The sequence below is a fragment of the Antennarius striatus genome, chromosome 12 (assembly GCF_040054535.1).
Source record: "Antennarius striatus isolate MH-2024 chromosome 12, ASM4005453v1, whole genome shotgun sequence".
Classification (NCBI taxonomy): Eukaryota; Metazoa; Chordata; class Actinopteri; order Lophiiformes; family Antennariidae; genus Antennarius; species Antennarius striatus.
In genome coordinates, this window is record NC_090787.1 from 1,703,404 (window position 1) to 1,731,318 (window position 27,915).

At 42.3% G+C, this 27,915-nt stretch overlaps 3 protein-coding genes across 5 annotated transcripts; 2 read left to right on the forward strand and 1 right to left on the reverse strand.

Moving 5' to 3' along the window:
* Positions 1-27: 27 nt before the first annotated feature.
* On the forward strand, positions 28-10,987 carry usp37 (ubiquitin specific peptidase 37). The gene is made up of 24 exons (XM_068328672.1): positions 28-206; positions 1,056-1,275; positions 1,808-1,958; positions 2,903-2,991; positions 3,080-3,195; positions 3,498-3,575; positions 3,874-3,962; positions 4,433-4,526; positions 4,694-4,849; positions 5,156-5,287; positions 5,500-5,623; positions 5,799-6,043; positions 6,173-6,290; positions 6,588-6,667; positions 6,864-7,028; positions 7,191-7,244; positions 7,377-7,524; positions 7,610-7,823; positions 8,428-8,594; positions 8,773-8,833; positions 9,105-9,220; positions 9,636-9,705; positions 9,853-9,991; positions 10,091-10,987. Exons 2-24 carry the CDS (start codon positions 1,102-1,104, stop codon positions 10,176-10,178), a joined length of 2,868 nt encoding a protein of 955 aa, XP_068184773.1. The 5' UTR covers positions 28-206; positions 1,056-1,101; the 3' UTR covers positions 10,179-10,987.
* Positions 10,988-11,120: 133 nt separating this feature from the next.
* On the reverse strand, positions 11,121-13,882 carry LOC137604700 (endoribonuclease YbeY-like). The gene is made up of 4 exons (XM_068328673.1): positions 13,330-13,882; positions 13,108-13,239; positions 12,853-12,921; positions 11,121-12,018 (listed from the first exon to the last, which is right to left on the reverse strand). The coding sequence occupies exons 1-4, from the start codon at positions 13,537-13,539 to the stop codon at positions 11,923-11,925; spliced, it is 507 nt and encodes a 168-aa protein (XP_068184774.1). The 5' UTR covers positions 13,540-13,882; the 3' UTR covers positions 11,121-11,922.
* Positions 13,883-13,958: 76 nt separating this feature from the next.
* Positions 13,959-27,185, forward strand: mcm3ap (minichromosome maintenance complex component 3 associated protein). Of its 3 annotated transcripts, none has more exons than XM_068328669.1 (29): positions 13,959-14,018; positions 14,139-15,745; positions 16,043-16,284; positions 16,586-16,667; positions 16,841-16,985; positions 17,128-17,321; positions 17,403-17,542; positions 17,686-17,883; positions 18,120-18,388; positions 18,514-18,676; positions 19,051-19,208; positions 19,413-19,633; positions 19,732-19,976; positions 20,352-20,452; positions 20,579-20,710; positions 21,204-21,317; positions 21,430-21,582; positions 21,704-21,901; positions 22,064-22,132; positions 22,212-22,346; positions 22,445-22,598; positions 23,107-23,365; positions 23,467-23,564; positions 24,139-24,529; positions 24,612-24,902; positions 25,005-25,122; positions 25,438-25,623; positions 25,710-25,860; positions 25,971-27,185. In XM_068328669.1, exons 2-29 carry the CDS (start codon positions 14,269-14,271, stop codon positions 26,136-26,138), a joined length of 6,252 nt encoding a protein of 2,083 aa, XP_068184770.1. In that variant the 5' UTR covers positions 13,959-14,018; positions 14,139-14,268; the 3' UTR covers positions 26,139-27,185. The 3 variants fall into 3 exon arrangements, with proteins under 3 accessions (XP_068184770.1, XP_068184771.1, XP_068184772.1); XM_068328670.1 differs by having other exon boundaries at positions 16,046-16,284; XM_068328671.1 differs by lacking the exon at positions 21,204-21,317.
* Positions 27,186-27,915: the final 730 nt, after the last annotated feature.

Sequence of the window (27,915 nt, forward strand, 5' to 3'; positions counted from 1 at the left end):
GTCATCACTTCCGCTGTAAATTTTCACATTCCCGCCATCATCGCGCAGTGTTGCTGCGAAGCATTGCGAGCAGACCCACTGTCAACAATATATGTGCTGTGCTGGGAGCAGGTGAATGCCGGCAAAACAAACTTTATGCCCTGGTAGGACCTACGAAAACCATACTGTGATTTGAAAGTTTCGAGAAAAGCGCATATCATCGACAGGTAAAGAACAGCGGCGATGTAATCATACTGTGAAAGTGTTTTCATCACCAAATTACAATCAGGTAAATTAGCCAGTGAGCTAGCTGCCGCTAGCGCGCTAGCCGAGTTGCTAATGTCGGCCTTCTCCATCCATTCAGCGCCTGGAGAGAATGGGACGACATTATCAGCATCCTAGATATTCTACTTCGCTGTGGTGTATACTTGCTTAATCTATTGTTGCTCGGTTGGTTTTCAACATATTTTTGACGGTTTGCATTGTTAAAATAACCTGTAAAGTAACTTAGTGGGCACTGGTAATGTTACTCGCACCCTCATCTCTGCTGTCGTGATACGGATAGACCATTTGGCTAATCTGATGGCTAATGCAAACTAGGCTTCATTGACTCTTAATATAACCCTTTGACAGCCAGTGGTTTTAATTATCCTACTTTAATATGAGCTGTCTTCTGTTTTCTGTGAGTATATCGCCCGTTATCGTACAGTGAGCCTGTTAATACATGGCTACGTTGGTTAGCTATTTGCTTGGAGTTTGTTGTGACTTTCAGTCAGCGGCTCGTAGAGAAATGTTGGCCACAGCGGGCTGGTATGATTGTGTATTTACTTTAAGAAAAGTTCCCTAAATAACTTAATTTTGTTTTGTTGTAAGGCGTTTAGTATTGGCTCGAAGGATTGCTTTCAAATCACTAGGGTTCATCATTTCACTAATGATGTTGCTGTCATGCCGTCGCTGTGACGGTAAATAGAAGACACTGTTTTAAACAGAGTCATTTGTGTACGCTGGAGCTATATAGTGGGTTACACACGACTCAAGGTGATTGTAAATGGTGTTTAATTCCCACCCTTATGTAGGTTTTGCCTGATTTCAAGTCCAAGTGCGCCAACTGGATAGGAAGCCATGGCAACCGTAGTGCCCAAACTCTCCAGCGGTGGTGCTGTTAAGATCCGCTTCACCAGCATGGACCGGGGCACCACCAGATGGAAAGAAGGAACTTTTGAGATTCTGGAAAAGGATAACAAAGTCAATCTCTGCCTAAGATTCAACTGTGGTGGAGCTCCTAAAACTTTCCAGGTAATATCTGGTTTATAATTATTCAATAATGTTTGAGTTTTTGCTGATTTTTTTTTGAGTGAAGCCTTTTTGTGTGCCAGCATCTTTTATGAATCCATATACTTAAAAAAATCCTTGTGCTAAATCCTCAGTGTCAATAAGATAGAGGTAAAGATTACTCTACATTTGTTTACATTATTACGTTTATGTCAAAAAATGTCTTTGGACCTTTAAAATGCTCTAAATTGTCAATGGGAATATTTTGTAAGTCTTTTTAATGTCACCATTTAATTCTATACAGCTTGCATAATGAAAGATGAAACTGAAAATATGACATGTCATAAAAGAGTCTTACACAATGCCCTCATGCGGTCCATCTGTCCTTATTCTCCATTCATTTTTAGTTATATATATTGCTGATACGTTGTTGATCAGTTAAGTAGAACATTGCTAGAATAATTTTCTGTATGAGTTAAAATAGTTTATATTAAAACAAAAAAGTAAATACATTCAAGATATTAATTTGACAATCAAATTGTTTTCTTGTCCTTAGCTGAATCAGAATGTGAAGACCATCAACCAGAATTTGAACCGAATCCAGTTAACTTTGAAAGATAATTGTGTCATCACTCTGGATAAACTGCCCCCCACTTTGGTTCAGAGGACTAAAGAATACCTGGAAAAGCTGAAGCAGGGAAAGACAGGTAATGACATCGTGGCTCAAATTAAGATTTTGAAATGGTGAATTGATGGTTAACAGTGACGAGTGTAGGAACCTATTTACGACATTGACAGTTATATTGTATCAGCTTTGGGTTTGTCATGAACTTGAGCTTTTTATTAATGAAATGCATCTGGTGAGAAAAAGCCATATACTGATATGGTCACTTCTCTTTTAACACTTGACTGAAATCTGTGGTAGCCAGTTTCCTGAACAGTTGTCTGTCCAAGTTTGTTGAGATGGCTGGGATGGTGAATCTGGAGACATTTCCTTGGATTTGTGGTGTTATCTGTTCAATTTTCACATGTTCGTTACAAATTTGGCAAATTGTCTGCTTCAGACTTGGGTGTGAATTTTTAATTTGGCTTGACACCAAAATTTGTCCACTGCAGTATTGTGGTATTTGGCTTTGCCACAATATAATTCATTATGTTCACATCAATAGGTGCTCATCTAAATCACCTTGAAAAATAAATAACTGAAGGAGCCTACGGCTGTTTTAATTCTCCACTTAGCATAATAAGTAAATGTGATTAACAAGCACCAGTCAAACAATGTTATGGAAATTATGATGTAACCATTACAGTTCTTTTTCATCTGGCTGTTTATTTTGAAGAGTGAATAGAAGCGATCCTAACGGTGCTGTGCTGTTAGCTTATTATCAGGCAATCACACAAAAATTGTGATGTGCCTTTCACTTTATTTATCAACTGGTAATATAGCATATTATAAAGTTTGATATTATGCAATTAATTTGTCTATTAAAGGTAAATATGTGTCTTAAGAATTTAACGTTAATATTATATCATGCAACAAGCACTTGCTTATTACCACTTTTGTAAGAAAACACAGTGGTCTAAAAGATGTTTTATGAAGGAGTATTTTTTTTCTCTTTGTACTGAGTTTATTTTTGTTATTGTTGTTTAGTTTTAAAATCATCCCATGGAAGTGCAAACTTCAGTGTACTCGGAAACCGGTCTGCTAAGAATGAGACAAGCCCATCAGGAGAGAGACAGGTGAGAGAGAGAAAAAGACACGCTAACTTGTGATTTAAAATGTATACTTGGATTTGACTTAAATATCTAGACTCGTAACACCTTCCAGACGACACCGAGAAGACATAGTACAGAAGGCCGGGAGGAGGTGACACAGAGGAAGCCTCTGGGCAGTCCAAGTAGAGCAGCCTCCACTCCGACTCGGACTGGACTCTCTGAGAATAGGTACCATGGAAAATCTGTTTTTAACAATTTTTAAAACAGAAATACCTAACATCTGCTGGTTGAAGCTTTTTAAATTCAATGTTAATCGAGATGTTGGATGTTGTTTGAACCAAATAAGATGATATAGAGATTTCAGGAAATTTTGTAGAGATTTATGGAACAAGAAGTTAATTTTCCATATGCCAATACTTAAACATTTGTAGTTTTATGTGTTGTGTTTGTCTTCCTGTCTGTGTCCAGTTAAGGTGTCGTCAGATTAGGTTTGTGACATGAATTATTTTTATTTTTTTGCTGATTTTCAGGAGTGAAAAGAGAAAAAGACTGCTTAGCTCTGAAAGTGACCTCACTGAGGATTATCCCAAGGAAAATGACTCTTCAAGGTGAAAACAACAATCTTCCTCAAACAGATTTGACTTTGGTGTCCCGTCTGGTTACACGTAGAATGACCTGATAGTATCAGCATCATAATTTTTTTGTTCCCTTCTGGTAATTATATAAATACCTAATTGTTAAAATATTCATCAATGGAGGTTTTGTCATTTACTTTGTTAAAGGCAATCACTGAAATATCAACAGACAATTTATAAAAGCAATTTGAGGCTCTATATCTTGGTCAAGGGCATTTTCAACCTTAAATCAAACCTTCCAGTCGGTAGTTGATTCTTTTTTTTTCCGCAGCAACAACAAAGCTACTTCAGACCCATCCAGAAAGTTCTTGTTAAGCTGCAAGGATAAACTGAAGCAGGCAGAGGAGAACAGAAGCTCAGGTAAATGTCTTCATTCCTAAAGCAGCAAATACCAACAAATGTATAAATACCCGATCTGTGCTTGCGACACCCGATCGCCACAACGCCAAAGGCGAACTAAATTCCAGAGTGGCTACAAGGTTTTTAGCTTGTGTAGCCACAGTGGCGTTCTTATTTTTAGGGGAAAAAAAGCTAAACCTTACAACTTTTTTGGACTCGTGAAAATCCCCGAGCGATAACGTAAGAAAACAAACTTTCTCTCGCTCTCGCTTTTTTCTCTCTCTTTCCAGTCATACTACCTCCTAGTGCAAGCCCAGCCGATTATGCTTTTAGTTACTTACCAAGTTCATCTGACAGGAATGTACATTTTTACCGTCATAGCCTCCGAAGATTTTTGTTGCATTTTATTGCATTAAATGAGATGTTAAATGAAGAATAAACCTGAACACTCAGACCTTAATTTTCAACACATTTTATCCGCTTGCCCTCAGCTCCACTGGGTTCAACTCCACTCCAGCCATCATCATTCTATGGCAGTCGGTCAGTGACTAAAGACTACAGTCAGAGTCACTCTTTCCTGGACAGGTGAGTTTCTTTTGCGGTTCAAATATTAGAAATATAGGTTTTTGGCTGTTATTGATTGAAAGACCTTGGGATTTTCAAAATTAAATTGACTTAAGTTTAATTGCACTACTTGGAATTTGTTAGGTGGAGAGACAAGTGATTAACATCTATGTGAATCTTTGTCAAAGGCCTTCCAGTACAACACAGAGTAGCACAGTCAAGAGGAACCTCTTGGTGCCCAATCACTCCACTCCCTTCAAGAAGATCCGGCCATCTCTGGACTATGGTGGCTGGAACAAACAGAGGCCTTCTACTCTGGCCCAGTCCCAGCCTCCACTGCAAGGGTAGGAAAGGGCTATATGGACACAGCATAAGCAGTTGGTGTATGTGAGGACAATTTAATGACACAGAAGGGAAATCAGCTTTTTTATGTTTTCATTCAAAGCCATTAAAGTTGAAGATTACTATCCAAGAGGCAGCTTTGCTATTTATTTCAAATATAAACCTTTTGTAACGTCATAAAAGCCATGTGTCTGTTCAGTCGTAGAAAACTTGGATTTGAAGGTGTTTCATTCAAATTTTTCTTTTTTCCATCCATTTTATCAAGCTCATATCTTAACGTTATATGTGTGTGTATGTGTGTGTTTTAGATTCTCTAACTTGGGAAACACATGCTACATGAACGCTATCCTGCAGTCCCTCTTCAGCCTCCCTTCATTCTCCATTGACATGCTGAGGCAGAGCATCCCATGGAAAAAGGTTCCCATCAACGCACTTCTCAGGTAACATGGAGCAACATAGAAATAAAGAATAGCCACAATCCATAGCATCCTGCAGACTGATGAAAAAACTTGAAAATTGTTCATGTGATGAGCTCATGGGTAGACATTTTTAAAGCCCGCTTAAAAGTTCTTCAAGCAAATCATAACCTGTTGAAAGGGGATTTTATTAAAACTGCGTTCACTCATTTCTGGAAAATTGTCACTATCTGCAGACGGTTTGCTCATCTTATGGCCAAGAAGGATGTGGGATGTCCAGAGACCAAAAAAGACCTTTTGAGAAAAGTGAAGAGTGCCATCTCCTCTACAGCTGAGCGTTTCTCTGGAAACATGCAAAATGTAAGATCTCCCTATAAAATGAATGGCTCCGAACAATTGTGATGTGATAGTTTGAAAAAAGTACCACAGTAGAGTAGATTCTGTGGACCTGTTGGAGAGACATGTCATTCTAAGCATTTCATTATATTGAAGGTGCTCTGACGTGTAACTATTCGTTGTGCTCATTGTTGACCAGGATGCTCATGAGTTCTTGAGTCAGTGTTTGGACCAATTAAAGGACGATGTGGAGAAGATGAACAAGAGCTGGGCAAATGAAGCTGCTGCGTCCTCGTCATCCTCTGTGGCGGCTGACAACAGCCAGGAGGTGACGTCGACAGCCAAGACAGAGCCAGGTGAAGAGGTGGAGACGTCCCGCATCTACACCTGCCCTGTGGCAGTCAATATGGAGTTTGAGGTGCAGCACACCATAACCTGCAAAGGGTGAGAAACATTTTGTGATCATTCAACCAAAGTTAATCTTGAGTTGCAACTTTGCAGCGCATCAACAAACCTGCTAATAGTCCCGGAGAAAATAAAGGGTGCGTCATGCCTTTTCATTTCTTTGTGCAGCTGTGGCGAGGTGGTGACCAAACGAGAGCAGTTCAATGATTTGTCCATCGACTTACCACGTAGGAAGAAAACCCTTCCACTTCGTTCTATCCAGGATTCCCTTGATCTCTTTTTCAGGGTGAGTTTTTTTGCATAAACAGGTTAAAATATACAGTTAAAGTTTAAATGAATTCTACAAAGGATGAGCTGTTTTCCCATCTTATTACGTTTTTTTTTTAGAAAGGAAAAGGCCTGAACTAGACGTGTTGTTTGAGTGATATAAGCACAATCTTGTACAATCATTGTACAAGATTGGCCGTGTGTTAAATAAAGTGGTGTGACTCTTGTGAATTCACGATGACTGTTACCTTGTTGTGCTACTGAAAATTATTCCCAAGCTTTGGAGATTTGTATAACTTTTTTTTTCCTGTTACAGATGGAGGAAATTGAATACTCGTGTGAAAAGTGTAACGGGAAATCAGCGACAGTTACGCATAAATTCAGCAAACTTCCCAGGTACTTAGTGATGGTGTGTTGAGGGTGAATTGTAAATGCACTATGAGAAGATACCACACTCATTGTCAAATGGTACAAGATCACTGAGTTTGAAACAGATGAATGAACGTTCTCAGTTCACAGCCGATAATCTGTTTTTCACCCGAATTAAAAAAAAAAAACAGATTTAAGTTCTGATGGCTCTTTTCTCCACCAGAGTTCTCATCCTGCACCTGAAACGCTACAGCTTCAATGCTCAGCTGTCTCTCAACAGCAAGTTGGGTCAGCAGGTGGTGATACCACGATACCTGACCCTGTTTTCACACTGCACGGAGTCAACGCGGCCTCCTGTTAGTCTCAGCTGGAGCTCCCAAGCTGCTATGTAAGACATCAGGAACATCCATAAAATATATGACCAAAAAAACAAAAAAAGTCTTGAGTCAGTAGGTGTGACCTGCATACAGTAAGATTGGTCTCATTGGCTGAAAGTTAACAGTAACAAGCTGGAAGCAATAATTCAGATTTTAAACTTTTCTTGTTCCAGGTCCAGAACACTCAAAACTTCACAGTTAGTCAACTCATCTACAGCACCTGTCCGGTAAGCACCTGTAGTTTCAATAGACTGTTAGGTACTTAGGAGAAACACTTAACACTGGACATAACACTGCAACTTGACACTGCTTTCTTGATATTAAAAATATAATTGCTTAATTTATGACTTTGTGTGTAGGAGGATTGGAGGAAAAGTGGCCAACTCAACCTGCGCATCTATTCTTGTGGACTCTGACAGTGAAGAAGAGCCTAACAGAAAGCTGAACACGAGCCGCAAACGACGCTTCAGCAGCTGTCTGCCCGACGAAGATGACAGACCAGAAGAAGTGAGCATCTGCTGGCAAACCTGCATGCGTGGCTCAGTCTCCTACATTGAAGTGTTTTTGACAATGTCTTATGTCTTTTCGGCAGAGAACAATAGATTCGGCAGACTTCAGCGGCATCAATGATGATGAAATGCTGGATGCCGTGCTGGAGATGAGTCGACAGGAAGCTGGGCTCTCGGTTCCACCCTCCTTAGAGGATGAACCAACCAGCAGCCCGGACACAGGTTTTGGAGACACCGATGCTCACGACATGCCATATCATAACGACCTGCTGGAAACGGAAACCAAACAGCCTGAAGGTAGCCCAAAACTTAACAGTAGATGAGGTTTCTTTAGGGGGCAGGGAGTGATGGATTCTGCATCACTCAGAAGCTGTTTACATCTGATATTGAAATGTCTTTGGTAATTCAATCACAAGTAGACAGCTCCTAGTATGTCAATGAGCATGTATTTGCTGTAACATGCATCATAACTGACCACCATTCTATATGCAAATAAGACACCTGTCAAATGGGAGGGATTTTGCTCCAGCCGGGTTACAGGGAGATAATAAAAGTTGTGTTAAAGAGTGATTTGAATGTTTCATTCAAACTCCTCAAAGCGGAGCCAGCCAGCCCATATGCTTCAAGGTTTCAAGTTGCTGTGTGCACAACTTGGACAAGAAGTGAAATCATCCTTCCAGTTCGTAAAGACAAAAGTGTTCTGGTTTTCCTCAACAAATAGCAGTGACAGTGGTGACTGAGCCGAGGGTGTCTTGGGGATTGTTCACGCATCCATTTGGAGCTGTCCACTCGTGATTGGATCTGAAATAAAGTCAATAGCAACATAAAATGATTTTGAAGCTGTATGGACAACTCCATCAGTATTTTAGCTGAAGGCTAACGCTATCTTCTCAACTTGTAGATGTGTTGGATTCCCTGGATTTGACCATGGATGAAAACAAGGAGAACCAGACTCCGGAGGGGGTGCAGCAGCAGGGGGAGCTGGACTGGGTGCAGCAGTACAACCTAGACCAGGAGAGGGAAGAACAGGAGCTCCAGCAGGCTCTGGCCCAGAGCCTCCAGGAACATGTAAGATTGAAGAACATGTAACATCTCCATGATTTGCTTGAGAATTGCAATAGCTGTGCTGTATCTAAATACCAAACTTGGCTTATTTATCATTCATTTACTCGATGAGAAAGCAGGCATTGAGCTCCAAGGAGAAATGAACTTTCTAATCTTAAATGTTATCCCTCACTTCAAACAGGAGGCTCAAGAGATGAGAGAAGATGATGATCTGAAGAGGGCCACTGAACTCAGTTTGCAAGGTAGGAGCAAAGATTGACAATGTTGAGCAACTGCTTCTTGGACTGGTCAGTTATCGTCAGATGAAAACTCTTTATATTCCAGTGTTGGGGACAGTTACAAAAAAAATCTGTTTTGGGAATATTAATCCCATGATTTACTGGAGTTTTTTTTTTTTTTTTTAACTAAAAAGACCCCAGAATAAACCTCAGTAAAATGTAAAGCTATATGATCATATGTGGTTTTACCTATCTGCACAGAGCGTAGGTTTACTCAGTGTCTCCTTCCCTTCAGAGTTTAACAACTCTCTGCCTGAGCTGCTGTGCTCAGATGACGATTCTGGTAATGAGGACGTGCTGGACATGGAATACACCGAGGCCGAGGCAGAGAACCTGAAGAGGAATGCAGAGGTACTCGACAACAACACAACAACCGCCTTGTGGTTTTAATCAAGTAGTGTCAAAGTCAATTAAAGTCCATTAATGTGAGAGAATAGGAAAAATCCAAATTAATAAGGTTTTTTTGTAACTCAGTAATATTTGTCCCTGCAATTTCTGCTTACTTAAATAATTTCTTACATTGGGTTGTTTTTTGGTACTAATTTTGGAGAAAAATAAAAAAATGTTCTCAGATTACTTGCATAATTAATTTTTTTCTCCAGTTTTAGCAGTGATAGAATTGAAAGATTATCAAACATCAGCAAAGCTAGACACAAAACTAGCCAGTGAGAGTCGGGATTTGACATAATTTTTTTTCGTTATAAAAGAAATGCTTGGTATACAAATAACAGATTCAGTAAAGATGGCTTATAAATGTATTCCACAGAGCGGAGAAGTGGCCAACTCTTTCAGACTGATAAGTGTGGTCAGTCACATTGGGAGCAGCTCCTCCTCTGGTGAGCATAAACTCATATTTATGTCTACAACCATGTTAGAATATTGTTAGAATGGCATCCTGCCCCTCCCTCAGTCGTAACGTGGCACATCGCTGTCTGTTCTTACTGGAGTGTCTATATACAAATCTCTTGTATTCTCCGCCTAAGGTCATTACATCAGTGACGTTTACGACATGAAGAAGCAGTCATGGTTGACTTACAACGACCTAGACGTGTCACGCACTCAGGAAGCAGCTGTCCAGCGAGACCGTGACCGCAGCGGATACATCTTCTTCTACATGCACAAGTGAGTTGGCAGAGTGAAGCGTTGCCTGTGTGGGTCGGATACATTTCGATTGATTTAATTGATTGCTTGAAAATGTTCTTTCCTGCTCTCTGTCCCCAGGGATGTATTTGAGCAGCTGTCAGACATGGAGAAGTCGGGAGGCAGCACCACTTCAGAGGCAGGAAGGAACGTCCTGCAGCCCCTCTGAGTCGACGTTGTCGGACATCCGACCTCGTTTCAGAGTTCTCCTCTGAACAGCCTTCAGTACTACTGATCCCGTCCTTTTCTGGTCATTGCCAGGCACCACTTTTTGTTTGACATACTACTAAACGGCCTGTAAACGCCAACACAGGTGTTATAAAACGTGAAAAAACTGTTTTCCATACCAGAAATACCGTGACACATTCAGTGGCTCAAAATTTGCCTCCATGTTTTTTTGAGATGATATTTTTGTTTATGATTTTATCAAACCATTTTTTTCTGCCATACTTTAAACTTAATGCCATTCATTTACTTTCACTTAAAGATAACTATCAAAAGCCAGATGCTACTGGTGCTTTATGGATTGTACGTTTTGCAGACCCTTTATTTCACATATAAACTAAATAAAGATATATTCTATGTTGGAGTATCAGCTATTGTAGAGTTAGAGGGTTGTTGTATTTAGTGGGTACATCTGGTGCAATATTTTATGTTCTGGCACAAACTGGCCAATTCAGACCAGGTTTCTGCCTCAGTGTGTGGATGTTGCATTTTGTGTTTTACCGGAGACAATGTGTGTGATTGTCTCCATATTCTAAATTTGAGAAACAAAAGCTCAATAATAACAGCCTGTTTTTACTGATCTGTTCTCAGTAAAAACAAAACACTGCATTCATTGGGGTTCTGACCTTGTGCCTCCAAAAAAACTTTTTCTAAATGTGTACACAAGCTTTACTTTGAATATTGCACAACTTTTGTTTTTGAATATGATGTGTAATTCAGATCTACCTTTATATAAAGCCAAGGTTCTCTGTTGTTTAAGGGTGGATTTGATGTCATTTAACCCTTAAAGATATGCCACGGCAAGTCATCAATACTAGACCACCAGGGAAGCTAGATGTAATTTCTTGTGTCACCATCTTTAAGGCCAGTATGCATTACTTAACGCCTTAGACCTCTGCTAAAATTACTAGCATGCTTGCTTATAGAATTGAGCAAAATGAAAATATTTTGTTATTCCTATACTGTTTCCATCAGTAGTTACTGGTTGTACAGCTCTTATTTGTTACCACTGTAAAGCAATGATAGCAGATGCCAGTACACCATTAACTGGTTCTGTTGGACATTTTCAGACGGCACATTATTTCCTCCTCAGATAAAACTAAAAATGCACATAGCACTATAAAACATTGGTAATAAGTCTGTATGACCCCAATATATCCAGTTCTTTATATTGTTGGGGTCTTAGGAAGTGATCATTACTATATGACTCTAAGGTACAGTATTCTGATGCACCATGAAATGCATACCCGTTTTTGACAGCAGATAAAACACTGGCTCATCTTTGTTTCCACGCTGGATTGATATTTCTGCTATATTGTGCTTTTCTGGAAATTCGGTGTACATAGGGTATGGTGTATTTGTGAAGAAAACAACATCTTTTTCTACCCTTCATAAACAATTGATTATTCCTAAAGCAGAGTTTAATAAAACGACAAAGTGAACTGACTTGTTCATTTGATGTTTAAAACACATTCAGTGGCATCCAGTGCAAGAAAAGTAGCTCCACAAATGGCCGAATGTCTGCTGTTACATAGAAATAGAGAACTGCATTCAGTGTGCACTTGTTAATGAATGAGGGAATGACTAAAAGGCATTTATTCCAACCATAGTCCAGCTGTTATTTTCAGCATAGTGAGCACCAATATCAAGCACCATAGTACACCTGGTGTAAGTTTAGCGGGAGGTAGTCACGTCTTCACACAGCACGTTTTTGTCAGAGGCTCCAGATGACTTCCTGTGAGTCTGTTGTACTCTGTTAGGATGTAGCTTTCCCTCTGCAGCATCTAAAAACATGCACATTTAAAAAGAAATTAACCATTATGGTGATTTTTTTTACAGCAGTGTAAGATTTATGTAGATTTAAGTAGTTTGTTCAGATGGTGCAAAAAAATTACTTCCCATAAAATACAAACACTGCAAAGTAATTAGACATTAAATAACACAGGTTTGGTGTTCAGTTGGTTGTTCAAATATCTGTGTCTAAGCTTGAGAGCTAGAAATGCATTTTAGTGGCAATGGGACTTTTATGTGGGTAGTTGCACCATTTTATCCCAGTTTCAGTGTTTGTAAGATCAGTAGGGGGTCTGGAACCCATTATAAGAGGATTTAGTTAAAAGGTATACTGTAATTACATTTTTAAAAAATGTTTTTTTGTAAATAAGCTACGTGTTTTCTCTATTCTTTTGATTAGTTCAAAGGCAACACATCTTCTCAGAACTGTTCATTTTCATCGTCGGATGATCAAAACTGACGAGGAGTATTTTTGTGAAAAGAAATTACATTCAGGTTGTTTCTGATGCCACAAACAGGCCTGAAATACTCAGACAAGTGGAAACTGACTTTGGATCCTGTTTTCATTTTGTAACAAAAAAGAAGATACAAGTTTGAAATTTGAAAAGGGCATCACACTGAAAGCATTTTAGATGTACCGTACTCTAGAATTAAAACCAAAAAGAAATAAACTTATGTACAACTAGTGACCAAAAAATAAAATCAAAATTATTTCAATTCCAAATCATCTAACTGTGGATTAAAAAGGGGAATAATCTTTGTTATATCCCAGTTGCTGCAGCAGGAGATAAAGTTGATTTACACCGTACCATATTCTCCATACAAACCTCAGTCAACTCTTCCTCTGTCTCATGTCTGTAGCCCAACAGGTGACAGATACCGTGTGCTGTGATGATCTACATGAAGCAAATGAGAAACATTCAATGTCTGCAAACAGACAAATGCGGGAAGTTACTGTTTATGAAACAGTAACTACAAAAGGAGGGATGAGCTTTTTTTTTTTTTTTATTCACCAGACACACTTGTGGGGAAAAAGCTCAGCAGCCTGACAGGTGCCAGGATCCTGCCGGCCGTCGACTCACAGTGAGGGCTTCATACAGGTCCTGGGATTCCTCCTGACACTGATTCATCACCAACTCCACTCCCAAGAAAATGTCCCCGAGGTTCAAGTCATCTCTGTGAAAAGGGCAGGGCAGCCTACCAGGCCTCAAGTCCTACAAACATACAGATAACAAACAGAAGAGAGTCGGCTTATCTCAATAAATACATTTACTGTTAAATGCTGGCATGTGCAACATCTTTACCTCGTAGAACGGGAATGAGAGGACATCCGTAGGAACGTTTTTCTTTCTATACATTCTATTGATTTGCTGGATTCTTTTGTTATCCACGCAAATGATGCCCAGGTCGAATTTCTGGACGCCCAGGATGTGCCTGATGACGTCAACGTTCCGGCGTAGTCTTGCTCGGCGCAGAGGCACCACCTTTTGGAGGTTCCGCAGCACTATTCCCATTTTAAAAATTCAGGCAAATTCAGAAAGCATTACTTAAAAATATCGCGGCAAAACTGAACTTTCCAACCGGTAAATCTTTATTGCGAGGCTTCGTTTGCAAGAAGCTCCCGGTCGGTCGCGTTTGGTTCCGCCGTCGACGGCAGTCACAATTCAAGGTGACGCGTCCCGCTGAATTGAAATGTATTTTTCCCCACACCGACGGTTTGAGCCTCCGCTTGTCCGTAAAAGAGGAAAATATCACGTTGAAATTAAACGATCGCTTTAAATCCCGTAAAACAAAACAAAACAAAACAGATGATTGCCATTTCAACGCCACTTCAACAGTGTCGTGATCGCAACGTTCGAGCAACTCGGAACGTTTCTCCCAACGAGGAAGGGGGGGGGGGTCAGAAAAAACCGACGGACCGGAACCGGATGTGGGAAGAGGCTCTCGGAACAAAAAACTCATCGACAGGAACAACGTCAGACATCAAGCGTTTGTGAGTTTAATTGCAATACGTTACTCAGCTTGCTTTTATTTTGTGGTAATAATTTGTGCTAACTAACAAGTTTTCGCTCTTTGATAATGTTTTATAATGTGTTCCCCCCACTCGTCACAGAATGCTGTTCTGAGAAACCCTGAGCCGCAGCACAGTCCCGCTTTTTTATTTTATTTTTTCATGCCTCGATTAGAGACGTTATCCTTACACGAATAGCTGAAGCTTTTGGATATCCGCTAATATTAGCGCAATGCATCCATCCAACCCCTTTGGTAGTCCTCAGGGGGGAGCCTTCCAGGCCCCGAGTAATGCTGTGAAGAGTGGGTTGTTCCAGTCATTTGGTCCACAAGGCTCCAGCAATCAGCCCCAAACTATGGGTTTTTATCAGCCGTCAGCGTTTGGACAACCTCATCAGGGGAATACAGTGTTTGGACAGAACCCATCCTTTGGACAGTCGTCTACACAGCCCTCCTCATTGCCTACAGTCAGTCAAGCCCCAGTATTTGGACAGACACCGATGAGAACAAGCAGCTCAGGCTTTAGCAGTAGCGCTACACCGGCTTTTGGCCAGACTAGCCAACAGACTCAGAGTTCTGTTTTCACGCAGATTCCTGCATTCGGGCAGCCTTCTCTATTTGGCAAACAGTCATCTGGGTTTGGCTCGCAGCCTTCTGGGTTTGGAAACTCTCAGAGTGCCTCCAGCTCCTCTGCTACTCTAAGGCAACCTCAGCCACTGGGTTTTGGACAGTCTGTGTTTGGACAGCCACCATCCACTAGTGTCACCAGCAGTGTGTTCGGCACAGGTCAGAGTGTGACTCAGAGCAAAGGCTTTGGATCATCCAATTTCAGTTTTAAACCAGCCAACGAGGCCCTCTTCAAACCCATCTTCAGTGCCAGCCCTGAGCCTACAAACACCCAGACTACTTCAATGTCCAGCTCATCTTTTGGCAACAGTAAATCCCAGACAAACACCACCACCACTGGCTTTTCTCTTTTGACCGCAGCTAAGTCTGGACCACTGGGATTCAGCTTTGCACAACCAGCTGCAGCCCCTTCTGTCCCTCCTCAAAATAACTCTGTGACCACTGGGAATAGCAGTGGTTGTTCCAACAGCCTTCAGTTCACCTTCTCCCAGCCAGCTGCACCATCAAACTCCAGCACCCAGGCATCCACTTGCCAGCCCACCACCCCAACATCTTTCAGCTTTGCAGCAAAAGCTCCCCAGTCTCAAGCAACACCCCTTTTTGGGGGAACCACATTTGGTCAGCAGTCACCTTTTGGAGAAACCAAAGCTAAAGCACAAAGTAGCGCAGATGAAAAAGGGATGAGCATTGAGGCACCAGAGAACACAAATGTATTTTCACGTTTGAGCAAAGGCACCAAGCGCAAAGAAGATACAGTGGTCACCAGCACAGGCCTTGAAAATCCAGCAACAGAAGAGGATGGTACGGGAGAAACGGGTTCACCAAGACATCCCTCAAAGAGGCCACTTGTGAGGTCACGCCGACCGGGGTTAGGGTTGTTTGGTCGTGCACTTATTGATCTTCGTAAAGATAACACCAACTCAGGGAGGCAGGGGTCCACAAAGGAGCCGCAGCAGCAAGAATCAACACGGGAAGAGACAGAAAGGGAGGACGTCAATGCTCAGAGCGAAGCCCTAACTGCTACGCCACCATCATCATCACAAACACAGACAAGAGAAGTTCTGGAAAACATCGACCAGTCAGGTGAGATTTTATATATATATATATATATATATATATATATATACACACACACACACTTGTCAGTGAGAATTTTGGTGACCTATATACTCTTTAGAAAACAGCATGGGATGCATACTGATGGTGTTGGTGCATATCAGTGCACACTGGGCCATTCCCATTTCTACATTAACCATATATGGACAAGCCAAACCACCTCATGCACGTTAAAGCAGAGATTTGAGTTTTGTGTGAATTCATGGGTTGATTTTTAGAGTTGAGTCACCCTGCTCTCACCTGTCATTCCTTCTCTTGATGTAGCAGAAGCCCCTGACCCCAAACTGGAAAGTCCAACCTCCACGAAACTTGGTCTACGCAGGGAGAGCTCGGAGAGCCTAAGCGGCATGTCTCCGAACGACTGCACCATCCTTCAGTGTAGGAATGTGCTTCCAGCTCTGAACAGGAAAGACGTGATCGAGAAGCACTTTAGTCGTTTTGGCAAAGTCCGGAAAGTCTTCTGTCGACCTGGCAAGAACCTGGCCATAGTGTACTTTGATGACCATGTGAGTACACTCTTTGTTAATTAACCCCATTAAAGCAGATTCATCATAAACATCCTGATTTTACCATAGCGGGGAGATGATTATAACCGTTTTAGTCACCAGCGAGCTTTTTTTTTTTTAGAATGTTCATCTTTTCATGTTAAATATTAATAATGACTTGTAGTGTCAGATATCTACTATACCGGCAACTCATTATTTTTTTATTAATCTGCTGCTTTGTGATTAAGGATTGTGATTGTCCCGTTTACAAGAAAATAGATGGATGTATGATTGCAGTGTTTTTGTTAATAACTGTTTTCAGGCATCAGCAGCTAAGGCAAAGAAGAAAGGCAAAATGCTGCACAGTCATGAACTCCTTCTCTTATGGCAGAGAAAGAAGCACAGTAAGTACAGCATTTTAATACCAAACGTAGGTCCCGAACCATCTTTCCTTTGATGACATCATTTGACGAGAGAAATGGTAAATCATAAAGAGACTATTGTGGAGCTGTATAGTATTGCAACGCCTCCAGTTCCTTTCAGTGAATTATAATTTTAATTATTTTTTGTTGTTAAGTTCCAGGTACCAGTGAGGGTGGATCTGTAACAGGACGGGAGGAGACAGTGGGAGAAAGTCAAGAGTCAAAGGCTGCTTCCTCCTCTCTCAAAAGAGCTTCACACAGACCTCCTGCAGCCAGCAGTATGGTGACCTTCAGCCACAGGTAACAGTTGGACCCTAGGTGAATGTGTTTGTCATCGTTTCAACACATTAGTTTCAACTTAAATAGTGATGTTCTCAACAAAAAGGCAATCTAAAATTATTCGGAAAGGTCAGTGTGGTCCTGACTGTACTTTCCGTATCAGTTCTCCGAGTAAGAAGATTCCATTGGCCAAGTCTCTGCAATTTGATGCCGAAGCACAGAGGGAGAGCAACACGGATGTACCAAGCTCAGAGACTCTGGCCCCCTCTTCTCTCCTCCACCTCATTGGCCATGTTGCTGAGACCCCAGAAGATAAGTACCGCCTCCTGGAGCAGAAAGACAAGATCCTACGTCAAGGTTCACACACTTTGTCACCTGTCACATTCATGGTTAGAAAGTGTGACGAGCACTCTTAACAGCTTGTACATGTCTGAACAGGTCGACCCAAAAGGACAGGACTGGACATGAGTAGGGTGTTTGTGGGGACTTGCCCAGACATGTGTCCAGAGAAGGAAAGGTACATGAGGGAAACACGGAACCAGCTGAGCGTATTCGAGGTCATCCCAGACACTGAAATGGTAATGACTGTATGCTTTTTACTTCACCGAAGGCACTGTTACATATCTGTGGTGCTCCAATGTGTCTGAAGAATACCAGAAGTGTGCTGGTGTAAAGTCTTAGATATGATGTTACTGCATTACTGAGTCTTGTCCTGGACTAGGTGGACCACAAAACAGCCATCAAGGAGTACAGCCGTTCATCAGCTGACCAGGAAGAGCCACTTCCTCATGAACTGCGCCCCCTTCCTGTGCTCAGCATGACCATGGACTACTTGGTGACTCAGATCATGGACCAGTTCCATGACAACTCCAGGGACTGGTATGACTTTGTCTGGAACAGGACGCGCAGCATTCGCAAGGTGAACCAGGCATCTCGGCATCATTGAGAAGTATCAGCTGATATTTACTGATGCACACGCATTTTAGCAAATTATATAATGTCATTTATTTAGTAATTTGTCAGTGCAAAGAAAAAGTATGAGTGGAAAAACTCAACTCTCTGTTCATCAGGTCATCCTTAAATTCTCAAAACCAAAAACAATAGCGGTACGTCTTGTACGGCCTGATTTCAAATCTTCCTCTCTTGTCCTGACAGGACATCACCCAGCAACGCCTGTGCTGCCCTCTCACAGTGTCACTGATTGAGAAGTGCACACGCTTCCATGTTCACTGCGCTCACCACCTCTGTCAGGAGCGCATTTTGTTTTTCGATGCAAAGATCAACAACGAGAACATGACAAAGTGCCTCCAGAGTCTAAAAGAAATGTACCAAGATCTGGCCACGCGTCACATCTACTGCCCTCGGGAGGCAGAGTTTCGCCAGTACAGCGTTCTGCTGAAGCTCAATGACGGTGACATCCTACGGTCAGTCCACTGAGACACGTGAAGAAATGAAACAAATGACTGATGAAATATGTCATGGTAGCATGCTTAAAGCATTCACATAATTTCCACGTTGCACGTGATCTCCATGCTTCATGTCCTCACAGTGAGGTGCAGCAGTTCCGTGACGAGGTGCGCAATTCCCCAGAGGTGAAGTTTGCCGTTCAGGCATTCGCTGCAGTCAACAACAACAACTTTGTGCGTTTTTTCAAGTTGGTGAAAGGAGCTTCGTATCTCGCCAGCTGCCTCCTGCACAGATACTTCAACCAGGTGAGAAGCTGTTGCCTTCTCTAACAGAGAAAGCAGATGACACCCGGGCAGTTCCTCTAACGTTGTCGTGTTTGTGAACCTTGTTAGTATTATGCATGAGACTAAATGTTTTCATGTGTTAAATCTTCACCTAATCATCCAGGAGGAAATGTAAATTAACAGCAATGTTTGATGGGTTGAAACTTGTTCACCTGTCACTTTGGTCCATGCAATTACACAGTTTATGTGAAATTCTATTTCATGCCACTGGTTGCACATACAAGTGTTGTAACTCCTGCCATTAGCAGATGGGAGGACATTTGAAAACACTCCGTGCTGGAGCTGGAGTTGTTCCGTATTGACGTCCTTTAAAATGTGTGTTTTTATCCCTGCAGGTCCGAGCTAAGGCCCTGAAAACTCTGAATTTGGCTCACACTGTGGGTCCACGATCAACTGCCTTTCCAGTTGAAGATATAGTCCGGATGTTGATGTTCCGCAACAATACAGAGGCGTCTGACTTTATCCAGCAGTACGGCCTTGTTGTCAATGACGAGTGAGTGTTTGATCGTAGCATCAGTAAATACGACGTAAATCCAATGCTTTATTAGAATGATGTGTAATTGATTTTAAGAAGGGTCGCATTCAGAGACAGACAGGCACGCAGGATTAAAAACACAACCCATAACCCTGAAGGAAATAACAAACACTTTGTTGCTGGTATTTTGTCTGAATACACAATCAACGTTTTGTCAAACAGTTTGGTAGAGCTGAGTCGAATAAACTATCAGGAGCCAGACCTGCCTCTGACCCGGAAGTCGGACGTCATCCTTGCTAAGATTCACGTGTTGATTGGGGAGGTGGTGAACGGTGGTCAACTACCAAACCCCCCCCAGCACATCCCTGTATGCAGCTTTGACTCCAAGAATAAATACTGTGGAGAAGGCCCTCTGTTTGAACCCACTACAATCCAGACTAAAGGTGATTCTCACCCCCCCCCCCCCAACTCTCACCTCCCTCTATCAGTATAACTCTTGTGGTTAGTCTCATGAATAATGGCGGATGTTTGTTTTTTCAAGATATTGCTGCCAAGGAGGAACTAAAGGCACCACTCAGCATCGATTTGGAGACACAGGTCAAACTGACCAGGGCCCCCGACGTGGCCCCCGTGTTTGGTTTGCCTCCAGCTGCTCCAGATGAGACAGGAGAGCCTACATGGGCTCGGGCGGCAGATGACCCGCAGCTGTTCCAGCCCATATCTCAGCCACTGCTGGTCAAGCCTCCATCACCTCGACCCAAACCTCAGCCATTCTACAGTGATGAGGTGGGTGTGGCCTCTTGGGTCTTTGACTCATTTCACAATGAACCAAGTATTTCCCAGATGTTTAAGGGAGGGGTGGATCCACAGTTTTTTTTTCTTCCTGATTTTTGGTATTATCTATTTTAATTCTATCATTTAGCAGCAGATGTGACAAATTACTGTACCTGGTTATTTGGCTCTTTTTTTTAATTAATTTGACTTGAACCAACAGCAATGCATTGATAGTTTCTGTAGAAGCTGGGTTTCAATCAACTAAGCACTCATCAGGGAAAGCAATAATAATACCTTATCGATTATTGATATTTAAAACTAGACTGAACCTGCGGTCCTCCTGTTTTCAGAGGGCATCACAATAACTCTTATTGTTCTATCCTTCAGGACATTACGGCTGTAGTAGACTCTGTGATTGAAGAGGTCGTCGACGCAACAGTGAGGGAGGTGGCTCAGTCTGGAGCTAGCTACGCCACGGCGGCTGTTGCGTAAGTTCAAAAGATTCATCATCTCTTGAAGTTAGGCTCTGCTTCCTTAAAGTTACTCTTATCAGTGTACAGAATATAGAAGCAGTGTTAATGTTAATTTTTCTTTTCTGACTTTTGGCTGTGCAGGGAGTGCAGCATGCAGGCAGAGTCTCTGCTCAGCGAGGTGGTGGGACAGATGCTGCAGGAGGTGTCTTCTGCTGAGATCAAGCTGGAACAGGAATGTGTCGCTGAGAAGAAACGCAAGCTTGAAGAAGCCAGGTTGGTTGAATCACAACCTTTTTTTTTAATATAGCACACTGAAAATATCTCTTACTTGATCCAAAACTCAAAATGATCTGTAGTAGCTCTGTTAGTGTTTACACTTCATGCAGCTTGCAGGTGTGTTCTTCCATTAAGCATGCAGGTGAACTGTTAGCAAGCAATAGGTACAATTCCAGTTTGACCAGCTTAGTGCTTGAGCTTAAACTAGTGGAACTTTAATCAAACTGATTGAACAGGTGTTTGTCAGGTGAAGCCCCACAAGAGCTGATCATCTCAGTAACTGGAATACACTCTTATAACAAGATTAAAACTTTTCCTGTAGCCATATGCTATATTTGTACCAGTCTTGGTCTTTTGCTGCTCCTAAGGTTCAGCTGCAACAGAGATTGAATAGCTAAGAGCAGTCATCAGCATCTCAGCATCTTGTCAGTTTAAAAAGAAAAGCTTGAGAGGTCATCTATATTTTCTCCTCCATCTGCTGTGGTGCCAGGAGGAGGGAGGAGCACAATGCCTTCCTGGTGCAGTCCGTCTTCTCTTTCTGCACTGAGATCTTAAATGAAGTTTTAGATGAGACCATCGAAGAGACTGCCACATCTGAAATCCAGTAAGGCTTTCAGATCTTACCTGACCTAATGTTAATAATATGAGTTCAGTCTGTTTGAGTCACATGTGCACAAGTGAGTTTCACTGGATTTGAAATGGCCCCATTTCTTTAGGCAGGCGGTGAACGAGAAAGCGGAGCTTGTGGCGAAATGCACAGAGCAGATCTGCAGCAGTCTGGTTGAGGAAACTCTAAATGCTGACATTACATCGTTAGTGGAGGACATCCTTGAGAATGAACTGCACCGCATCCACAAGTACATCAGAAGGTAAGAAACAGAGAAGCAACGCTTAAAAGTTATACTCACACGCAGTGCAGTCTGTTTGTTTGTGCTTTAAATTCCTTTTTCTGTTGCTTATCATGCTGTATTTGTCCACCTGTGCCACCAGGTGGCGCGATGTGGTAAAAGTGCGTCGACAGCTGAAGAGACAGATGAGAAGTTTCCCCGCATCTCCTTGCTGTGTGGACCCTCGCTTCAAACTGAAGGCTCTGACTCCTAGCGCCCCCGCACAGCCCTCCATGGAAGATCTGACTCACGGTCAGGTCAACCTGGGAAACGCAGGCACCCTGGCACTGTCCAGCACCAGGTGGGGGCCCAGAGACATAACCCTGAGAATTTAATAAATAAATGAAAAACCACAGCCATCATTGTCACGGAATGATTATATTATTCCCCACACATGATGTAAAATTGTGTTGGAATGAAGTTAAGTATATTGTTGTATTGACAGTTTTTTGTTTCTGTAAAGGTTGTTGAAAATTAGAGACGACGTGATCCACCAGATGAGAGTGGATTACTTCTATCAGCACTTGGTTGAGTAAGTCAGACATGTTTGTGCAGATGGAGCTCAGTGTCAGAAGAGCATTTTGACCTTTGTATTCTATTTTCCTTCTCAGTGAGGTGGTCTGGACCCCACTCAACCTGCCGGCACTCGTGACAGAAGGTATCTCTGACCCAGCAGATAGAATCTTTTGGAAGGCTGTTTTACTGTTGCCAAGTGTCCTTGACACCGTAACCAGCATGGAGGACAGGTTTGCAGCTTTTCTCAATATGTGTGACGAATGTCACTGGCAGACAGATGTTTAATCGAGCTTACCGATGTTCTGTAAAACATTCACTCTGTCTTCAGGATCCTGTCAGACTGGCTGGAGGTAAAGCTCAGTGGTGGAAAGCCCCTTGAGTCTAATGAAGAGGAGCTGGGGGACACTCTGAGGACCCTCTGTACCATCAGTACACTACAGGAAAGAGAGCAGCACCTTCACAAAGTCCACATCAGCATCAAAGTAGGTTGAAACCACGGCTTATACATAGCACAGAAAAGGAGACAGAATGCAGTGTGTGTGTGTGTATGTCAGCGTGTGTGTGTGTGTGTGTGTGTGTGTGTACACAGGTAGTCCTCAAACATTCGACTTACGAGCATTCAGATACTATTGTACTGCAGTTCCTCTTTCTGCCACAACCTCGGTGGGGGCACCACCGCTGCTTTCACCCATAAATCATTCCATAATGCCATTAAAAATGTTAAACATTCATAGATTGTGGATTCAGAGCCCAGCATTGAATGTCTTTCAAGTATTTGTTTAATTTTACATAATTTGGCCTTCCAGCTCATAAAACCCATAAAAATCATATTAAAACTATTGACAAGTGTTAAAAGAAGTAGAACTGATCAATATGAAAAGCACATGCATTTTCTTTATAATTGTTTAAAATATTCTAATTCTTGTTCATATTATTCCACTTGTAGCTGTGATGATTAACACTTAAAGTGACATTCCTTCTCTCTCCCAGGTGTCCAAAGGCCCCCTGTCTGAAGATGGCCTGTCTAAAATGGAGGAGTGCTGTGAGCTTCAAGGGGCAGGGGCTCTCATCATGCTGCTCCCTTCCATACCCATCATCAAACCTGGCCACGGGGAACAGGACATTCCCTTTCTGTCAGCTTTGCTTCAGCTCAAACAGCTACAGAAAGCCAGCTCGTGGCAATTCCCTCTGCCTCTGGTCATTCTGGTGCCGGGGTCCAATGGAGGCGACGCACAGGAACTTGCAGAAAGTAATTAAAAAAATGTTTTAGTTGCTTTCACATTAATCTTTTTCCATTCATTGTCTCCAGCATAAACTCAACCTTGAGTGTTTTCTGCCCTTGTCTATCAGTGCTGATGCTGCATACACTGGTCAAGGAAAGCCTGATATCAGAGTTCACATTCGTCTTCATACCGGAGACAACAAGTGATCTACAGGGAACCAAAAAGGTAGGTAGAACCGCCACTATATACTGATGGCATTCACTGTTGACTGATGCTGTGTTAAGGTCGTAAGATTGGAACTACAATGCAAATGATGATGTAAAAACAAATTGAGAGATCGTGAGGTAGATGGATCTGCAGCTTTCTTTAGCTTGTTGAAGCTTTACAATGTTGTTGCACTGCTTGTCATAGTGCAGCTCGACAACTAGAGGGAGTTATTGTCATATTAAAGCTCTAAGAAGTCTCTATGTTCCTCACAATATTTTTTTTGATCAGTCATAGTACTATTTTTTAGATTAAAAGATGAACTGAGGAATTAGATTGATTATTTCTAAGATAATATCAAGCAGTTTTTATAACAATTAGGGATGGAAAATATCAAAAATTAATGTGTATTTCTGTATTTCTTCTGTAATTATAAAAAAAAATTGTTCACTCATTCGTTCATTTTCTGTACCGCTTTGTCATTTATGTGGGTCGGGGGGTTGCTGGAGCCTATCCAAGATGACTTGCAGGCACGAGGCGGGAAATATAAAAGACAAGCAAGCAATTGATTTTGCCTGTACTTTTGTGTCTCCAGCTAATTGACGCAATGCATTGGCTCTTGGCTCGCGTTCCACCACGCCACCCGCTGTCCTGCCAGACCCTGGCGCAGCTGGTAGAGACCAGTTTGAGTCACGAGTTCAGTCCCAGAGTCTACAGCCATCGGCAGGAGAGGGCGGCCGCTGCAAATTTCCCTTCCGACCCTACGCCTTTTATTCAGCTCTACAACGCTATCCTGGCTCACGTTGCTGACCGAGTGACGTCAAAGGAGCTCAGCAGACTCTCTTGGCCGCCAGTCGAGTTCTACCAGCCTGATACATGTGATTTTGTCCCTCATCTGAAGTGGAACTCTGTCCAACACTTGGACTGGATTCGCAAAGCCATCCTCTGCCTACAGTTGCCACAGTGGAATAAGCATTCTTACACCGGTCAGTGACTGAGATGCCATTTTACTGTTTATTTTTGCAAACCACCCACCACCCCCTTTATCACGTTGTTTCTCTTCCACAGATTCATGGTCTGAGCTCTGCTCCTCCATTTTTCATTACGCCACTCAGATCCCTGCCTCACGCCTCAGCCAGCCTCTCCTGATGTCACGGCTGGAGAACCTTCTGGAAAGGGTTAGGCCAAAGGGTCACCGCAATCGCATCTCTACGTCTAAGCTAACTTCCAGCAACCCTGATGCTGGAGATTGGAACACGGGTCCAGCCTCCGGTCATATTCCTTGGGATGACATAGTGGATATTTGCATAGACCATAAGTTGAAAGACTGGCAGATCCCTGAACCACCTGTCTGTGAAGGTGAGGACAGTCTTACTTTTTAATGTAATGCCAGTTATCTGATGATGTTTAACCTGCATCACCACACGTAATTATTCATTTGATTTTTTGTTTTTGTTACAGTGGAAGGGGAGATACTGGTGTACTTCTCTGTGGATTCCTTGAAAGGTTTCCAACCACCTGAGGAATGGACCGAGGCCATCAGGAGAACTCACAGGGAGAAACAGAAAGAGAGAGAAGGGTAAGAAGCATCAAAATGCTAAGAAGAAATATGTTTTAACCGCTGGAAGCAGCTTCTCACCCCAAAACACTAAAGTGTATTTAACATTCACTTAGTCATGCTGCTGCAGTGTCATTAAGGTAGAGATAACGTTGTAAATCCGGGCTCAGACTGTAGGTGTCCTTACACATCAAATCTCCTCTGTAATCAGCGTTTGCACATTGGGAAATATGTTGAGTCCTGAAAATTTGCATGGATATGTGCCTGACTGATGAATCCAAGAGATGAAACTCTTCTTTTGTTCATTTTCCAAATCTCCTCCTTCTTCACCCTCAGGGTGACGATGACTAGTTGTGCCACACCTGCCCCCCTGTCCGTCAGACAGAGGTTGTTCAACAGTATGGTTGAGCCTCCTGAGGCTCCAACAGCCCTGCTGGACATCACACACTCCCCCACAGCTCAAGAGCTGCTGGTCAACAAAGTCATCCAAAGCTTAGAGGAGGAGAAAGCTGAAAACAAAAGGTACAGCTAAGACTTTGTGGTTTAAAATAGAATTTGACCACAGCTTTTTTTTTTTTCAAAACAATTTATGTGTCAACTTTTTACAGGTTCTTTGAGCAGTTTCAGTGTTGGGTGGATGGTGAACCTGTGGAACACTTGTCCACAGCGCTGTTTATACCATCCTCCACTCTGCTGTCCATGCCCACAACCATAACACATCCCCACACAGCTGGACCTCGAGATGCTGCTGGCACACAGGTATGACATGTCTCACTGATAGTGAAGGTGGCAGATTCAGCGTAACCTACAGAGCTTTATATATTAAAGCTAAGGCGGACTCATAAATGAGTGCATTTCTGTTGTAACAGGAGTTGGACTCTGATGATCCGTCAGACAAAGCAAACTGGCTTAAAACCAGGCCTGTTTCTATTGCGAGGCAAGCGAGGGAACTGGAGCAACAGATCTGGGCCAGCCGAGAGGAAGAAATGGCCTGCGCACTGAAGCTTAGTAATCTGCTGTCCATTGTCAATGACTGATGAACTGAAAAAAGAAATCTTGCAAGTTCTTCATCTTCGGAGATGTTTAAGAACTGAGATAAAGAAGCCGTTGTGCATGAATCATGGCATAGGAGATTCCTTCTTTTATGTCTTTTAGTCCATTGTGGTGGGATGCATTTGCTGCTGTTGTGTGTGTCTCACCATAGATAAAGAAAATTAAGATTTTATCTTTAGTTTTTTTTTTGTACAGTTGAGTTTACATTATAGATCAAATGTCCTTTTGTGTTTATTGCTTTGTACAAAGCTGGAGATTGTGATTCTAAAAGTGTGCTTCTCTCATTTATTTACCAGGCTGGAATAGTCAATCCGGCTACCATCCATAGAATGACTTATCTTTCATATTATTGAGTTATGAAATGAAATGGCGGTGTTGAATAAAATAAAACTTTTATTTTCCAAGTAAACTTGGTCTCATGATGTGTGTCAGGGTTTCCCCTGTAATTAAACAGGCAGGCCAACGAGAGCCCCCTCCAGGCAAAAAAAGAAATGACAGTGTATGGTGTATGTAAAACAGTGTATGTAAAACATTCACAAAATGCTATGTGATCTTTTTTCTTTGTTCAAGTGTATCTTGAAAACAGTGTTCTGCACACCGATATTTAAATAACGTATGTATCCTGTTTTACGATCGTACGATGTGGGCAAACCATCCAGAAAACACACACTTCCCTCTCCGCAGACACCTCCAGCTCCTCCGGAGGGATCCCGACGCGTTCCCAGACCAGCTGACAGACAGCCCGACTCTGTCATGTACGCATAATGATGACGTCATTCCAGGAACGAAAACTCCCGAGTTTAGCCGAGCCGAGAGGTGACTCGGTGTTTCACCAAGTTTGGCCCCGCTGAAACAAGCCGTGATGACGGTCGTTCCGCTGGATGACGTCACCGGAAAATAAAGCAGGTGGATTTCTGGCTCCAGCGCAGGTTGGAGTTTAGTGAACCGGAGGAAATGGACCGGAAGTGTCCTGGAGGCCGGAAACCAGGAAATACCTGGAAAAACACGGCGGAAGATTAAACGTGGAGAAAAAGTGGCTAACAGGTAGCTAACGGGTAGCGAACAGTTAACAGGTAGGGCGTTCCCATGTGAACCACTGCTCCGGACCCTGCTTCAGACATGGACAAACCACGTGACTGATGACGTTTGGCGAGGGGGCCTCCATGCAGCTGGAATGTTATTTAATCCTGAAGAAATCCAAATTTCAGATGAATTAAATAAAGTTTATAAATATGAAAGCCTTGTTTTCATTATTCTTCTATATGAAGACCGATAATGTGACTTGTAAATAAATATAAAGCTGGTGTGAAGTGACTCCATCATATAAAACAGGAACGAGATGATAAAAAACTAGAGTGTGCATTCTTAATTTCCCTTCGGGGATTATAACAGTATATAAAATTAAAAATTAAAAAAAAACGAGGAGCTCAAAGTGTGATCTGGGTTGTGATGCTGCTGCCACCTGCTGGCCACACGGGAGAACGTCAGAAGGAACTCCACGACTCAGCTTCTAATGTAATAAAACTGATTAATTACACATCGGTGACGTCATTTAAAAGTAGTTTCTATATAGTCAACAGAAAACCGGCAAAATATTTCATATAAGTTGATTAGGATGTCAACAAGAACAGACGAGTTGTTTTCTCGTTCTCTCTCTCCTTCGTTCTCTCTATCTCTCTCTATCTCTCTCTCTCCTTCGTTCTCTCTATCTCTCTCTATCTCTCTCTCTCCTTCGTTCTCTCTATCTCTCTCTATCTCTCT